The following is an 18,642-nucleotide window of genomic DNA, read 5'->3' on the forward strand; positions in this document are numbered from 1 at the left end:
GGTTTGTACGTTTCTAGAGCAAATGGAAGCTACACTGTCGGTCTCATAAACTGCATCAAAATTCAGGATTACTTTCGAATTAATATTTTTGATAAGTATCAAGTAAGTATATAAATAAAAAATAGAACTGCCGTAATTGGATGGATTTTACATTTTTTCGCAAATTAAAATTTGAATATCTGCCATTTATATATGACTAAAAAACTAAAGTTGATTTTACCACTAAAGATCTATTTGTTAATTTCTGTTATTATTATTATTATTTATAATATATGCATGTATGGAATAAATAAAGCTATATTTTTATTATTATATATGTGGATCGTAAGAAATGTTCGTTACATTACATTGATCGTTTTAGAAAAGCAAGTTTATAATCAATAATTCATAGACAAAAAAACTTAGGACCTTAGCTTTTATAATAAAATTAACTTAAGATTTTTTTTGCTGTCTTTCCTCTTATTCGTCTTACGCCCACTGAGACTTGTATTAATATAATTGATTTAACGTGAAGGGGCGCGCCCTATTGTGTGAATAGTTATATAATACTATCTTTGGTCAAAAATTAAAAATAAAAGAATATATTTTAATTTCCTTTATTACTCCTTGATTTTGAACAACTTGTAATATAAATGTATACATATTTATAAAACTTACATCAAGCAATACGAATAATAAATGAAGTCCTCTGAAGAGACGGAGCGGACACCGCCAGTTCACGTGGAGAACAAGCGTATTTGCGTTTTTACAACGATCAAAAAAAAATAAAAGATATTACGAACGAGGTGTTATATAATATTCCAATATTTAGAAATACGCCTAACAATGAGTAATTTAAAAAAGTCAACCGTTCATTTTCTAGGATAAGGCGTACGGAAGCCTTTCCTTCTGCACCTAGTGTCAATGATTAATTGAGCTTGTCGCTTCAAGTAGCACCGAGATGGTATGTCCTCTTCTTCGTCAGAAGCTGAAATCGCAGTTAAATTATACATAAATACCTTTAGTTATAAAAAGTAATCAATGTACACACAATGGGTGAGGTCTCAATCAATTCTAATAACAAATTGTAACTCAATCAAATCGAAAAGTATTCGATAACGTTTAGCCGTTTCCCTACTAATGATTTAGTTATGGTTGCGGCGAAGTTGGATTGATATAGAATCGGGAATGTTTTAAATTAATTAGCTCCATTGTCTCTCTCGGTCGTGTCTGATTGTGGCCCCATCAGACTTATATGTGTTCGCGTTTGAAAACGTTAGATAGTTTTAAATTAAAATATATAATGGTTTGTGTATTCAAATGTGCCTATGTTTTTTAATCATTCTCGACTGCCTGCACAGATTATATAAAATTTTACATAAAGGCCTAACGATAACGATATCTTGCTTACTGCTTGGTAATGTATGCGAAACTGTGTTGGCTAGCTTCTGTCAGCCCCGGGTATCGGGGCTGATAGATATGCCCCATGAACACATGAGGTGAAGCCTCACGTGTGCTGTTTTGTCGGCCCCGTGTAGGACGACATCCACGAGTGGAGCATGGGAGGGGTCGCGGATGTTATATTAACAGGATCCCATAGGTTCTCCAATACTTACAAAAGATGGGCGTCGCCAGTGATTTTCCCTCGTGGGTCTGGGTACCTATCTAACGGTTTCCATTACCAAATCAAGACCAGAATAAGCGCCATGGTCGGAATCAGTCACGAGGACTTCATCGTATTACGTGAATTAAATATTCTAATTATATATAATGATATGAAAGGATAATTACGCGGAGGCTTGACCGGTTCTCTGGTGACCAGCTCCTTGTAAGTGGGTAGGATTTTCTCAGATTCCTTCAGCGTACTCGGACTGCGAGCGCTCACGCCTGTCACAGAGGGAGCGCCGCTTGTTGTCTGGAAATAATATATTATTTTAAAGAATTCTGCCTCAAAATATTATTGATGTGATAAAAAGACCCCTGACGTAAGGTTGACTGAGGAATCGGTAATAAAAGAGACTTTTCGACAATCAACTCAAATCAAAATAAAGCAATAATAGTAGTCCTTTCTCATATTGTGCTGTTTTTTTCTATAGCCTTATTTTTTATCACACACGATGTATATGTTATATAATAATAATTATTTTTAGCAATTTGCCATCGTGATGTAGTCGTGAATTCGATTTCTAGAACCTCCAATAGTCGTTTCCTTTAAGCGCATAGCTTGAATTAGTTGCACAGAGTAGTTATATAAATTTAAAAACAGTGTAATGGAATTTTTCCGTGCATCTCACGTTGGAAGCGCCGGCGACGGTGTGCGCGTGTGTGCGTGCGAGCGTGTCCGCGCGCGCGCGCGCCTGTGCGTAGCGCTGCGCGAGCGCCGACAGCGTGGCCGAGACGTCTCGCGCTTCAGCCGTCCACTCCGGTAGCGCTGACTCACCGATCACCTTAAGATCAACGTCGGATATCGATGAAAAATTATAGAAATAATATTAGGGTAAGGGTATTTCTGACCCAAGGCTGCCGCTGAACCGCTTCGCCGAAGAAGATTATATCTTGGTTGGGTAATTTCATATGACATTATAATTATCACCCTTGATCTCTTGATCTTGTTTAGTTACTATTTACGACATATAATTATTACTGCAGAGTCCCCCGGCATAGAACCTCAAACATAGCGTTCTGGTGTACTGTCAAATATTAAATACTAGGACAACGAAATTTACACACAGACAGTTTTTACAAAAATAATAAAATACGTCAAAACAGGCCAAACAGTCAAAAGGTCTCTCGCCGTGCTAATAGTCCTAGAAGAGTAAGCTGTCCGTCACTTGCCTAGGGACAGTATGATACTAATAAAGACCCTATGAACATTTCTTGTAGTTAATTACTTTCAAAATATATAACAGCTCAGAAAAATATAGCATAGAGTTTCCGGCAAAATCTTATATTAACATGTGATTTGAATTTTGATGAATGGTAATTGTTTCGGGCTCCGAAAATAAACCGGATTTCATCTTGAGCTTGATCTAATTTATTAAGACAGTTAAATTAAAATTGTTTATTAATTGACGAGAAATTCGTTGACGTGTTTCCTGTCAACTATAAAACTCAAGCTAATATTCATCAAGATAACGACTCACATCTAACAGTTTACATAAATCATAAAGCAATCTCTTGATTTCCAACAGGAAAGTTTCCAAATTGTCAAACTTCTCTTGCAGTTCTCGGTAATTTTTCTCTTCTTCGTCTATTTTAGCTTTGAGTTCTGTTATTTCCTCTTGACCCCTGAAATGATTGTAATTCTTAGTATATTCTATATTATAGATTATTTAATCCTAACTAATTGCGAAAGTAACTTTGTTTATTTGTTATTATTTGCTGTCTTAACTATTTAACATTTTGTCAGGCGTACAGAAAAAAATATAGACCTGAAGACGCCAGGTGATAGGTTACGCCTGTTACTGTGATGCCAAGAAGACGACCTTCATACGACCTACATAACTTTACCTTATTTGCCTAGAATTCACATCAGTTTTGCATTAGCAAGTCGTTATTGTGAAAATGACATCTTACTCGTCCTTATCTTTTACTGAAGCAAACTTGTAGCCTTCCAGTTCAGCCATGAGTGATGTCTGCGTTTGTTCTAGTTGCAGTTTTTCCTCTTCTGTTGTTTGTTGTAGATAGTTCAATCTCTTGGATGTTTCTCTCTGAGCTCTGAATCTATCGAAGACTTCCTCAGCTTCATTTACTCCTAAAATTTCACTCCTATGGTATATATCTGCTATTATAGAATAGTATCATAATCGCGGTCTCACTGATTAGAAGTGAGTTTAATATATATTGGTGCTTAATGCATGGGAATGATCAAGAAGTCTGTAATACCCAGAATGAAACAACATCACACATTGTGATGTACATATTATAAATAACTATAAGCTATATTATCAAATTTTAATATTTTTCTACTAATGTAAAAAGCCTTACGTTCAACACATCTCGCCCAAATTGTTAATTCTGATTCAAATCGAATGTCAAAGAAGTCATTTATTACTCATTAAAATCACAACCAAAATGATTGATTCAAGATACGAAATCACAACGAGAAATAGACGAGCTAGCATCCAGTTCCAGTAATATTTTATTGTTGATATTTGTAATTTTGTTACCTGTCAGTTTCATGAGTCTCTGAAACATTTCTTCCATCTGCGCAGCGGCTGACTGCTCTTCTGTGACAGCATCCCCTTCAGTAGATCTTGCTGACTCTTGTCGTACAGGTCGGGCTTATGGAGGGAGAAGTTAAACAAATATAGATAATTGCTAACAACAATAATAATTTTGAACAACTACTCGAGCTATAATGTTAAAACACTGGTCTATTACCAATCTTCTGGTTTTTACAAAGCCAATGTGTTGCCATACATGGCAAATACTATCTCGGCAACAGTAATTTATTATCTCTAAAGATTCATGAATGGGAAATCAAACTGATAAACCGTTCTCGAAACAATTCCTTTCTACTGATTTCTGTCAAGCGTTTGACAAAGTTCTTTTCGAATCTATGCAGTATAAAAGAAAAAAAAAAACTTCATTGTAAATTATCTATTTGTAGATTGTCTTGAAAAGGCAATTAAAGATCAAGGAGTGCCTCAAGGTTGATTTTTGGTACCGTTTCTGTATATTATATAAGTTACACTCACGAAGGCTTGACCCTCTAATTTAAATTATCGGTGTTTATTAGTTTAAATGACGCTCGAATTTACAACAAAGATACAAATAAAAGCTTATAAGGTTGATTTTAAGTTTTACTTGCAGTTTAACGTGGAGAGATGGGCCTGCTTGAGTGACTAGATATTCACGAAACAGTTTAAAAAATATATATTTCTAGGCAGAAAAGCAATGCAATTTTAAATAATTATTTACTTGTGTTAACAATGTGTTTTATAATATATTATACGCTTGAAAATGGTACCGATAATAATCCAAGTGACCGTGAAATTATATGAATAACTTGTAAAATGACATTGCTTTGGTTTTTGATGAATGTCAACACAAAAAAATTGAGAGATCATGAAAAACACATCATCTAACACACTCATAGCCTTCATTCCGGTTATATTTTCATTAATTATCTGAGAATCTAATTGTTTCCGATAGTGCATAATAATTTAAAAAGTTGATATATCAATAGATAACATTGGACATTCTTTTGGAACATTTGACAGCTTATAAGTTTTTGTTAAGCGTAATATAGCACTTGTATAACTCTTTATTATTAGTCAGATCACATCTGGGATATGCTTCGTGTATCTGCAAGTCATCTACATGATATCTATATAAAAATCGTCCATACTTCATTCATCTAACATATTACGATTTGTAGAATAAGGTCGAATAATTAAATCTAATTATATCCTCGTGTGTTGTAATCTGAAAATATTGTGTTAAATGTCACGATGCATCAAATAATCCAAATCAAAGTATAATTTATTCAAATATTATAATTTTTTTTTTTAATTATAGATGCATTACATTTTCTAGAACATAAGAACATTACAACCGGACTGGGACTAGAAAATATCTTGGCATTTAAAGAACCGGCGAAAAAACTTCAACTAGATTATTATTGTCTAATTTCAATTTTTGAATTGGCATGTTGTATTAAAATGAATGTAATATAATCACCGATTCGAAATGTAAAAAAATAAATATGTAACGATCATAAGCATGAAAATCAAGAATAAAAACATGACGTTTTATTATCATACAATTAATCATGTACGGAATAATACGCCTTATTTATTTATTTATTCATAGTTATATAGTATTTATTTATAAGTAGTATGGTACCGGAAATCTGTATAATCCAGGTATTCAATACAATATAAATAACATACATCACGAGATCTCCGAAACTATAAGTACGATTGATTTGAAATTTAGCAGAATTACTCATTTCAAATACTCAGAAAAGGATTTTTGGAAATAATTTTTAGGGTGAAAAATGGTTAATAAGTCGGGATTTGCGGGTAGTGTCACACGTTGTCACTAAAACAATGTCGGACGACTCAATGCCTGTCAAAATTTTTCGTTAAGTATTCTAATAAAATTGTAATAACATAAACATAAACATAATCAGCCTGTAAATTTCCCACTGCTGGGCTAAGGCCTCCTCTCCCGTTGAGGAGAAGGTATTTATGTTATTAAATCTTTCGTTCGTTGAAATTAGACACATGCAGGTTTCCTCACGATGTTTTCCTTCACCGCCGAGCACGAGATGAATTATAAACACAAATTAAGCACATGAAAATTCAGTGGTGCCTGCCTGGGTTTGAACCCGAAATCATCGGTTAAGATGCACGCGTTCTAACCACTGGGCCATCTCGGCTCAGCTAAAATTGTACTATAAACTAAAATATAAAATAACATCTAACGCCCAGTGTCGGGGCGTTGGTATATTTGCATATACATGGCACATAAATGAGATGTCATCAACCCGGTGATAAGTAGCACCATAAATTTAAGATAGGTGATGTATGTAAATTAGTTTAACGAAATATTTTAACCATTAAAACGTAACAGCACACCTGTTTCAATAAAACGGAGACCAAAAACATAGTAACTAAAATTAAAAAAAAGTCATGTTAATTTTTATATAAGTCTGTGTAAAAAAATTGATTTCGGTAAAAACTATGGACTCCATTTGTTATGGACTTAGAATCGTATGTAGTGTTCAGATGGATGTTATATATGTTTGTTTGTCACTTGAAGAAATCAGAACGTTTCATAAAATAATTTAGAGAAATATATTTGGAGATCGTGTAACGTCCTCAAAACGAAACGAGACCTTTTTTTATGAATAAGTTTCAAAATCTGCTCTTATTAAAAACAATTTGTATCTAACATATACGTAAGTGAAGTGCAATAAAAAAGTTCGTAGCTGTGTAAAAGAAAAAGGTATGGCTCTATATAAAAAAACGTAATGTTCCATACTCGCCGGCGGAAATATCCTCTTCTCCAGCTTCTCGAGCTCCCTCTGGCGCTCCTCGAACCTCTGCGCGTAGAAGGCGCGCTCGGCCACGCGGCCGTGCTCGGCGCCGTGCGCGCGCGCCGCCTCCGCCGCCGACGCGCACGACGCGCGCACGCGCCTCTCGGCCGCCTCCTCGCGCACCACCTGCCGACACACGAGCGCGGGTCTGTTTCAAGAACGACTTACTCACCTGATCCGCTCTTATTAATGAGCAGGATCTTTGGCTCAATAGAACAGAGGGCTGGACATGTTCACGATCGAGTACGTGAAAGCTGTACAGAAGACTTTGACAGAATTGAAAATGCAGTCAGAAAAAAATTCATTTAAATATTTGTCAAGTAAATAACGAATCAAAACCAGACAGACGTAATTTGAAATCGCAGTATTCAAGGCAAAACACAAATGAGATGATTGGTGTTTAGTAATAATTATCACTATTCAGTTCTGTCTTGTTTAGTTAAAGACAATGAAATTTAGGTATACACAAAATTATTAGTTTTACTTATAAGATATAGCGAACCTAATTAATATTACTTTGATTTGTACTATTAGTTGATTTATTTCTATACATATATTTATATTGTCTCTACGTGTTTATGTAACTGAACACCTTAATGGTTGTGTGATTAAGATGAATAGAACAGGCAGATGGTGCTGCGATCGGGAAGTAAGTAAATAAAATTATCCTTATTTCACCCACAGCTCTTATATCTATATTATTCAAATTACCTCTAATTTTTTTATTTCCTCATTTTGTTTTTTTAATAGATCCTCTATACGCGAAAGGGAACTTTCGAATTTCACTGAATCTTCGACAAGGGCCTGTCTGTAACACAAATGAATATATCAATATAAAAATAATCTCAATTTGAGATGCTTTTACACACAATCTTACCTGATCGAAAAATATTTTTTCTTAACCAGTTCCGCTTCGGTCCATTGTATTAGGACTTTGTGTATTTCGTTTTCGAGATGAGATACATTCTGAAAGTTCACAACTATGTGTACCTACTGTTTTATAAATTGCTAAAGTAAAACAAGACGTTTAATGATAGTTGGGCGAATGCATTTTCTTGGCAAGGATAATAATTCAACCAAACGAATATAAAACAAAGAGACAACGAATCAGTTTATGGTTTTGTGCAAATAAGTCTGGGTAGGTACGACCTAAACATCATATGATTTACTGCCAAACAGCAATACTTAGTACTCTTGTGTTACGCTTTGAAGGGTGAGTGAGGCAGTGTAACAGGCACAAGGTACCTACATAACATCTTAGTTCCTAAGGTTGGTGGTGTGACTTACCATCAGACAGCCTATTTATCAATCCGCTTAGATAAGACATCAAAAAAAAAAATATATACATAATAATTACAGATCGAGAATCAGCTGAAAAAGTTTCAGGCTGATGCAACAGTGTTTGACTATTACAACACTGATATTGACGTATGACCTTACTTTTATTTCATCAAATATCTGTTACACCTTCAAAGTCTGAAGTCACTGTTATGTGACGTGCCATAACGTCAGCATATGTTCACAAAAACCTACCTTAGGTAATATATTACCATAGGAGAGGATTTACTCTTTTGACGTTGCAACAAAAGAGGTCGCGGAGTCACGTAAAAGATGTTTTTATAAGTCATATATTACCTAATATATTTTGGATTCATGGCGACCACATCGTGACCGCGTGCATGTGAACAGGCACTTAGGAGTATAAGATGAATTATAATCCATTATTAAGACATGTTTTACCAAAATATTATAACATAGAAATGTAGGTAATGTTATTTAAAGTAAATATTTATGATGATTCATGGTGATCAGTGGGTAGTTAAGCTTAACGAACAAACTTACATTGTATTCATAATATCAGTTGTTATGTTATTGTCATCCGTACGTATTATTACCTTTCGAGCTTTCGTCGTTATTTTCGATTTAACTAAATCACTCTTAGTGCTTTCGATGAGCAACATCTCGTACTCTTTCTCGAGATTCCGAAGCCTCTTCCTTTTACTTCCCTTTTCGTATTTAAGTAAATCTAACATCTTGCGTTGTTCGATTACTTTTAAGTCGAGATTGTGTATCAGCTGAAAAAAAAAATCCAATTATTTGAATGAATTTTTACAAAATCTTATTTGATGTATCGTTAATTTCTTAAATCCTTTATATTTTCTAAACTGGCTTCCATGCGTTCCATGCGTTCATGATATGTAGGTACATAATTTAATTTGTCTATTTATAAATTAAGTGTATTTATTAGGTTAATCTGTGTACATTTATTTGAATATTGGAACTGTCCACTTGGAACAGCCTGTGATGTAACTGATTCGAGGAATATATAAGTGAGTCGGAAGATCTGAGCATTACAGTGCGCAACTCAACTGCTGGCGAATATTCAAAATTGAATCTTAGATTGTAGGCGAATGAATGATGAAGAACCGCCTTTATTTTTAAAACTGGTAGTACTGCTTTCATGTAAAATGCACATGTTTCTGTCTCATTAGACCAAAGTTTGACTTTGCCGAGAAAGTTTGACTTGTTCAGGTGTCAAGACTTATTGTTGTTCAATAAAGATTTGTTAATCACAATAATTTTGAGGATGTCTTACTTTATCAGCAGTTTTATTGCCTATAGGGCAGACGTCGTTGAGGAATTTCTTGATTTGGGCCTCCTCGTCGCTTACCACCTGCCTCGCCTGGGCCAGTTCCGCTAGCCTCAGTCGTATCTCCTTCTTAAGCGTGTCTATTAGATCGCTGTTCTGTTTTTTCTCGGCTTCGTTTTCCTCATAGTGAGATTTCCTTTGACCCTCTAGAAATATTAAATAAAATTTATCGACGTAGGTTAAGTATAACTGAAACTTTTATTTGATCACGATGTGTATGAGATTGCCACGTGTCAATGAGTCATCTGATAGTATGTCGCCCTTAGACCCCATAACGCATATGTTCGAACGAACGAAACGACCCTAGTTCAAACTTTCAAACAACACTGAAAGAATATCTCACCGCGGCAATGCATTGCCAACCACTGTATACTGAATGTTATATTCCTTGTAACATGTTACACTAGAATAAATGGCGAGTGACCACTAGATCAGATAAAATTAACATTAGTTCAGGTAGTAAAACGTTTTTGACTAATGTAATGTAAACAGTCTGGAAATATCCCACTGTTGGAATAAGGCCTCATCTCCTTTTAAGGATGATCAATATGCTGCTAAATTACACTTATAAAAGACTGGCAACCGTTACATGCTGGTTTCCTCACAATGTTTTCTTCAACCGCTGAGCACGATAAACAAATTAAGCATATGAAAAGTCAGTGGCGGTTCCTTGGGTTGAATCTGCAATCAATGGTTAATTCTCATTTGAATACTTTATTCTATAAATACTGAATTAGTAAATGTCAGTATCATATTTTTTTAATTAGTTTGTCGTTCTACTATTGTTTTACACAGTCGTTAGTCTGAAATAACGATCTAATCAACATAATAGAAAATAATTACGCTAAGCTATTAAGTAATCGTTAATGATGTTAGTACGATACGAACTCCTTAATTGATATTCATTCGCGTCATACTAATATTGGATAGCTCATGATGCTTTTATTTTAATTTATTATATGATGGCTTTCATATAATATTATACTTATGTTATATTATAGTTAAGAAGTTTGTGTTAAGTTTAATATTAAGTATATAAAATACTATTGTTGTAAATTATAAATCTCATGGGCCTGGTAATTACACCGGTCCACTCACCCTTCGAAGTGTTTAGAGGTGATATAAGCTATAAGTGATATTATCTACCAGATGCAAGCCCGTCTGGTAGATAATATCACAAAGGCCCATCGCCAAGTCATAGCGTTCTGATGGTAGGTTATCGCAGGCTTGGCATGGATGATGGTTTCAGCTTGATGATTATGTCAGGCTAACCGTCCACTGATTGTTGAACCGTAACTACCATTAAAATAAATAGTATCAATATTTTTATGAATTCACACGAGCAGGTATTGCTAGTGTTTAGATATTACTTAAGATTATAAATACTTTGTGAAGGCAAACAGACCTGATAGTTGGATTTTCTTTTTGATTTCAAATATTTTCGAATTTATAGTCGTTAATTTGTCCTCCGTTTCTATTTCGAATGGATGTTTCTGGTAACAAGTCACCATTTTTAGTTTTTATAACGTTTTAAATTGTCAACGATTCTCAATACTATTTTCTGTACAACATATTATGCCGTAGCAACGACATTATTGATCAAATAATGGAAAATCTAATCTAATACTTCATATAAATAATGCTTGAAAATCTTAAAATAAACGAATGAATACGTTACAAAATAATTATTGTTACATGTTTAGCAGAATAGATAATAATATTCCATTGAACCTTGTCCTTTTAAATTCACCCCTATAGTAACGCTAGGACAAGCAACGCCATCTCTGTCGTGGATGCGAAACTACTAAGTTCGAAAGCTCTATTCGCCGCGAACGACGAGTTGAATTGCTTGATTTCTCCATTGAATCAACATTCCTTCGCGTAACTTTCTATGTGTGCGTGTTAGCGTTCTCACGCTTTTTTAACGAAAACCATCTAGTTTCTTCACATAAAATACTAATAATTACTAGCGAAATATACAAATTTACATCCTACGTTACAGCAAGAGGTCTGAAAAGCGAAATAGCTATTGTTCCAGGCTGCGCTTACGCACACAGGAGCACGGTCCGCCATTTTGATTTACCGTACGTTGTGTATTTACGAACAAAGCCGTCAGATGCGAGCAGGACGCGGCTGCGCATGTTTCTGTCGGGATTTACGTTTTATTTGAATGTGTTTTACCGCTAAAATGACCAATACGCCAATTTTTTCTACGTAACAATAGTTTATAAACAAAATGAAGTGTCAGTTCTTACATTTAGTTCCGTGAAGTGTTGATAATTTAGTGTTTAAACGACATAGAAGGAGTAAAACAAATGTGTGTGATCCATGTGTGAATGTTGTGCTACAAGATGTGGTCGAGAAACTTTATACCGGATTATGGGATTAAATTGCTATCCATCGGGCTCGTGCTGTCGACGTTGGCAGCGAAAATCCACGGGGTCGAAGGTAAGTGCTTCTCATAATTGTTGTATGTAATGTTGAAGAGTGGTTGAGCTTATGAAAGCGCGGTCTCGGATATTACCCGACCCCGGAAAGTTGACGCGCAGTCACATAGAGCTTTATGTGTAACGTCTACTTCTTAATATGGTCGGTTTATCTCGGTTCTCACAGTTTGTAGAACTTGTGTAACTTGTCGTTTTAAAAACTGGAGTCTGGAGGCATCGTGTTTTTCAATATATTTTTAATTATAGCGGTTTTTTTGTTGCGTTTTAAATGTAATTGAAATTTGAAACCCTTTTGCCGTTTTTGTATAAACTATTATTAAATGTTTAATTACAAAAATTAAACACAAAATACCAAGTTGAACTACCTAAATATTTTTTAGCTAAAAATTTAAAAACATTTGTTCCTAATTTGAAAAAAAGATTCCTATTGAAACTTTTGTTCATAAAATTGTAAAACAAGCTTATTTTTGATACTCATCATAATAATTATTAAAATTTATTATTTTCATTTTTAATAAACCGATCAAAAAATTACTTTCATATATTTATTTCTAGATTTGTATGTTTCTTGACATATTTAATAGGAAATATACAATAACGAAAAACTTTAAATCCATTGTACACTTTTTTAAATTATAGCCTGTTCAATTTCTACTCGTGGACGGTACATTAATCGTAGTTGTTCATCCATTTGTAAACACGTATTTCAATACAGATTACTCTGAGACTATCTTAAACTGTACATAATCAGTTCTAAGAAGTTATATCGATACTTTTCTACCTCAAAGGTATTTATAAAGTTGCAAGTTAAAACAATGCTATTTACACCCATCATTATTATTCCCTACATCAAGCAAAGGGTCAAATAATATATTTATAATGTACGAGCAAGGACATTGAAAGCACTAGATCTTGAAGATAAGAACTACAGTAATGCCACGCATAGCTCGCACGATGTTCGTCTAAGCCTATCTAGTTGAATACAAATTGATAAAATTTGTATTAGTATTCTCGACATCTTCACACGATTTCTGTTGTCGGGACCGAGGCGGGACATTTTGAATATTGATCGGGGCGCAACATTATATAAACGCTCTTAAAGGGTTATTTTTGGTTGTTATGTGGGTTTTGGGGAAAGTTCATTCCTGTATTCATATCGTCTTTTCGACGTTCATATTATTTTGGTCACATAACAACCAATTTATGTTAAATATTTCTTGTAACATTTTAAGACAGCATAAAACACAAAATGAGTGTTATTCTATCTTAGAATAATAATAATCCATGCAAATTATTTCATTGCTCATTCGCAGTACTTCATTTGGGTGTGATTAAATATCGATTTGCCTGATTATAAAATATATAATTATGCATATTTCTTAGATTCACTCAATGTCTTTAATGAAATATATTTATTATTAAAATACATTACATTACATGTAGATAAATATAAATTCGAAAACGATAAATTTATTATTAAATGGCATCCTAAGATTATAGAATATTTTTATATCAATAAAGTCACGTCATTTATAAACTAGGTTTTAAAGTATTCATTTTACATTTAAATGAATTATAATAAAATCAGACATATTTCAATTGATGACAATATTTGTGGAAAATGTTTTAAAACTTATTATATAAATATTTAAGATTCACATTTATAAATGTGAATTTTAAATACACGTATATAAAATACGATGTAGTTCTTGGATATAGTTGGCAACAAAGGTCATTACTCGTTTTAACTATAAATATGGAAAAAATATACAGAAAGATGGATTCAATACACTGTTTAGAAACCCATACTCTTTTCTGACTGGGCATTCTTTTCTAGTTATAAAATAAATAGTTGCAACAAAGATGAGGTTTGATTACATTCACGTTATAGATCAGTGTATCAAAACGCGTATGCTGTAGTACAAACATGGCGACCGCTCTACTTTTAAAACAATCGCAATTAACGGCCAATTGTCTGATGCGGTAAATTGGTTTGGCGCCTAGGGCTGACAAATCTAAAATTAACTTAGGAACTAAATACTAATGATACAATACAATATCTTCAGCTTTCGAGGACTACTTAAATATCAGCTTAAAAGCGAATATGCTTATAAAAAAAACAAAGACTTCATTAAATTGTGCCAAAAAGTGTTGCTATTATAATAATATCTATTTTAACACAAAAGTGTTTTTTTTTTGCTAGACTCATTGAATGTAGTTTCAAATATTTTTTGACACGCTTCTAATTTTGAATGTGGAGATTAGGAGTTCTATCATGAAGTAAATTGTTAAGGGCGCAACATGCGTTAAATCATCCATGTGTGCGCACCGTTTGTCCAAAAAAATTTGGGGTTGTCATTGATGTTCTATTGTTACAGCGATGCATCCCTGATCGATGTACGATGTGTTACATTTTGACCATGGACATAAAATAAAAATAATTTTGAATTTATTTTTGATATATTCCTTACTATAAAAATATCATTAAAAGGTTTGTTATAATTTTATTATCTCGTACGGTAATCTCCATATTGTACTATGTATATCTATTTTACGATTTAAACTTGGTTAGGATCAATAAATACATTTACCAACTAAAATAACGTATTTCTCGGACTTAAAACAACCTCATAAACATTTTTATTTAATTAAATATCCAAATGACACTTATTTACAAACATACGTTAATGTGTCAATATAAAACCCCGTTTACATTCAGCCCGTTTCTACGCCGTTGGGCGCGAGTTAGGTCGTGTGCATAAACAATGTTTTTGACACTGGTTAAGTTCGATAAATAAATATTAAAGGAGAAAATACGTTTGTATGTAAAGTCTGGAAAGTAGGCTTAATTTAAACGTTGTAATTGATGTGTTAATAATTCTATCGACAACCCTAAAAGAGGTCTGTGTCACATATAAATCTCAACTAAGAAGCTACAATTTCTCACTTAATATTTAGCATTTGCGTTTTCTGTCATCCATACAATTATGAACCTTATTCCTATGAGCAATTAATGTCTTATCACTGGACGTAGATGCGAAGTAGACTGTTTCGTCTCAATCTATTCCTTACGTCTCGTAATTCTGCGTAGTGTTTGGTTTTTGACTGTTCGACGAGAACTAATTTTAATATGAAACTTGCTTATATTTTTAAATTAATAATACTTTGAATATTGATACCTGTATTTAAAGAAATGTTTTAAGTGTACTTAGCATCAGTTCTCTGTAACGATAATATTTATAAACTTGTGTTTTGTATGTTAGTCAAGCAATTCGATTAAGTAACGAAATTTTGTCAATCTTCTCCCAAATCATTTTAAGTATTTGTAGTTTCTAGACATATTTAGCCAATATTATGACATAATTATATATATAATTCAATACATTCTTACATGTATTACCGGGTACTAATGGAGTACCTAAAGTACTCTTGATTACGATTACCCAAATTAAATATATCGAAAATGAAAACTTGTAACATTAAACGTTAAACGAAACATAACAGTATATACCATAAACGTTTTCGCAGATCAATTAAATTGCAAATAACGTTTTTTGCTCAACAAAACTTAGTTACAAAGTCAATAAAACTCTATATAAGTAGAAGATATGTCGACCACACACGGCTGTTACTTAACCGCACAAAATTTATTCCGTAACAATTTTTCTCGTTACATAGCCGTTTCGGGATAAACGAGGCGATTGGCCGGTTTGTTTAGGACATTCAATGATATTACCTAACAGGTTAATGTTTGTATACACGTCGAGTTGAATACAATCGTGCCGATGGAATACGATTGGTTGGTTTTTAAAACGACTATCCGTTTCAAGTTTTAGCGTTAATGCGTTCGTGATTCTTGCAATCATTCGTTCGATTAGCCCGCAGGGTCGGATTAAGTCCTTTTACTGGCCGATAATGTCTCGAGGTAACGCGTGACCTTTATATTCATTTGATTTCGTAAAACGGATTTTTTATTTTGCTAGTTTTTTAGTGTTTTATCTGTATTGCTTTTTATACATTTTTAAATAAGTTTTACTGATTTTCGACACAATATGTAAGATAATATAATACTGTTTGTCGAAGAATTATACGTGTAGATTACACCGTTCCATACTTATAAAAGTTTTTTTTTTGTAATAAATCGATGCAACACAAGCAATCCTCGTTAAAATTAACGGCGATCGAATTATACGGTGTAAAGTTTACTGCAATTATATATATAAATAACAATTACTTGTACAACAACTGTAAAGTATAGATAATAAAACTGTTACAAATTAAATGTTTTACTTAGGATTCTTACACTCGTGAGACTAGTTTAAATATGAACGAAAAAAGTAAATTTTCAGCCAGTGACTTTAAATAAACTTTATGCCTTTGAGATATACAATTATACAGTTCTATAAAACCGTATGCATTTCTACAATCTATACTTATAATATTATAAATGTGAAACTCCAATGAACCGAATTTGATGAAATTTAGTATGAAGCAAACTTGAACTCCAAGGAAGGACATAGACTACTTTTTTGCCTAACACATCACAACCATTTTAAATGCGAGCGAAGCCGCGGGCGACAACTCGTTATATATATTTTATTGGGCGCGCAATAAACTCTCTAAAATAATTATAAATCGCTGATTATTAACTATGTACTGTATAATAATCTGTGCCTTATTGGCACAAGTAAAAGCCATAAAAAAAAGTATACTTGACACAGGAAGTAATTTTCTGTCTCATCTATATCAATATGTAGTTTGATTGTGGTCAGATCTTTTTTTAAATTTTAAAATTATATTTTCATGGTAAGATTATTACGTAGCAATTGATGTCAGACGCGAGTTCATAGAATAAAACTATTCTTGTTCTGTAACACTCGCGGTTGAGACATAAGGTTTTTATTACTTACTGTACCCAATGAAGTCTGGGAATTGTTAGTTTCTCATGCGAAAGTTCACTATTGTATTATAATTTCTTAACTATTTTTGTAACTCAAAAATTACCGCGTCTTTCAATTAACTTGGATAAAGAAACAGTTTTGATTTAAACTTATTTAAGATATATTTAATGTTAAAGTCGTGTGGTTTTCGGAAGAATAGAATATGTACATCATCTCTTATCGTTGGTGCCTTGAAACCCAGCAACAGTATTACCAAGGAGTGCCTGTCTGAGTGTGTCGATTTGTAGAAAAACAGGCCATTTTGTTTTTCTTGAGTGTTAATAACATACGTTAACATACTGTATTTTTATATGTTGAAAAAGAGTAACTACTGTGTTTCTTGCCGGTTGTTCTCGATAGAATCTACATTCCGAACCCGTGGTAGCTTTACTTTAAATAGTTTGTTAAATGCTTGTAAAAGCCTACTTGACTAAAGTATATTTTGATTTGATTTGATTTGATACATTGCAGACCCCAAATAGGTCACATACGGACAAGAGATAAATGTTTTAATTTGATAACATATTGAATGCTTATTCAATTTCAAATCGATTTCTCAACGAAAGGATATCCGATACATTACCGCAAACTACGTGCTAAATTACGCATTGACAACGCGAATGCGATGTCATTTGTTTTAGTGGTAGCTCGCAGCTTCGGTTATACTAGGCTTACTGCGGAAGGAATTAATGTTGTATATAAAATGTATGTACCTATACAAGGTGCCAGTCCCGACTTCGTATGGGTTTAGTATCTAAGGATTTAAATTTACTTTCCGATCGTATTTCCTCTTACCGGGTCCAATTTAAACTATCCAGGGACCGAAATTGAAAACAATCGGTTTTAACGTTTAGGAGGACTTCACTTATTTACGTATATAATAAGTTTTATATATAAATTGAGATATCGGTTAATGTAAACGTTAAAGTCACTTGTTATAGTGGTAACTTCTAGCTTTCTTCGGTCTTGCTCGGTTAATATATGTTTGCTTTCAATATTGCATTAGAAAAAGCAATGTATTTTAATCTTGTTTTGTTTTTAATAAACGAGTTGAAATTTGACAATATATTCAAAATGAAAATCTATAATTTATGATATGTTCAATAAATTCTAAAATACATACTTTGCAATCCACCCAATATAAATAAAAATATATATAAATATTATATGTTAAGATGTATAACATATAACATATAGAACATAGTTAAGCAAATTATCAAGATTAAATGGAAATCGGTTATATAGGTACCTATCGATAAACGAAATCCGTTAATTGTCTATCCGTTCAGACGCTGTTCTAATGAATAAGACACGGAGAGTTAACTACGAAAATAATCAGCTTCTTGTCTGTTTTTTTTTTTAATTTAATTGTATTCGTAGCTTATATACTGTAACAAGTATATGTGATTTTTGTATATTATGTAATCGGTTAGTGCAACTGTAACACTTAACTGTGTAAGATTAAAAACGGTTTATTTATGTTGCCAGTATAATTGTTTCTTGTATTATATATTTTAGTTGAGAGAAATAGTGTAACTCAAGTCGTATCGGCGAGATTTAAAATGAATTGTTAGATTT

The 18,642-nt window shown here is 33.1% G+C and overlaps 2 protein-coding genes across 2 annotated transcripts in view; one reads left to right on the top strand and one right to left on the bottom strand.

Moving 5' to 3' along the window:
- Nucleotides 1-763: 763 nt before the first annotated feature.
- Nucleotides 764-11,363, bottom strand: LOC113404511 (myosin-11). The gene is made up of 12 exons (XM_064220945.1): nucleotides 11,083-11,363; nucleotides 9,624-9,823; nucleotides 8,923-9,102; nucleotides 7,905-7,993; nucleotides 7,739-7,835; nucleotides 6,973-7,153; nucleotides 4,149-4,262; nucleotides 3,556-3,733; nucleotides 3,123-3,267; nucleotides 2,274-2,426; nucleotides 1,771-1,894; nucleotides 764-967 (listed from the first exon to the last, which is right to left on the bottom strand). The coding sequence occupies exons 1-12, from the start codon at nucleotides 11,186-11,188 to the stop codon at nucleotides 852-854; spliced, it is 1,683 nt and encodes a 560-aa protein (XP_064077015.1). The 5' UTR covers nucleotides 11,189-11,363; the 3' UTR covers nucleotides 764-851.
- Nucleotides 11,364-11,667: 304 nt separating this feature from the next.
- The window catches only part of LOC113404413 (neurogenic locus Notch protein), a 114,987-nt gene continuing 108,012 nt past the window's right edge, over nucleotides 11,668-18,642 (top strand). The window contains exon 1 of the mRNA XM_026645294.2: nucleotides 11,668-12,125. Coding sequence (XP_026501079.1) covers nucleotides 12,014-12,125 — 112 coding nt within the window. The 5' untranslated portion in view covers nucleotides 11,668-12,013. The remainder of the gene's footprint in view (nucleotides 12,126-18,642) is intronic.

The sequence above is a fragment of the Vanessa tameamea genome, chromosome 5, assembly GCF_037043105.1.
Source record: "Vanessa tameamea isolate UH-Manoa-2023 chromosome 5, ilVanTame1 primary haplotype, whole genome shotgun sequence".
Lineage (NCBI taxonomy): Eukaryota > Metazoa > Arthropoda > Insecta > Lepidoptera > Nymphalidae > Vanessa > Vanessa tameamea.

Bases quoted from the DNA above. Each gene is read 5' to 3' on its own strand.
- LOC113404511 (XM_064220945.1), bottom strand. From the start codon at position 11,188: ATGGTGACTTGTTACCAGAAACATCCATTCGAAATAGAAACGGAGGAC. The intron at 7,154-7,738 runs GTAATTTGAATA...GTGTGTCGGCAG, and splicing joins AGGAAATAAAAAAATTAGAG to GTGGTGCGCGAGGAGGCGGC. The intron at 2,427-3,122 runs GTGAGTCGTTAT...GTTGATCTTAAG, and splicing joins ATTTATGTAAACTGTTAGAT to GTGATCGGTGAGTCAGCGCT.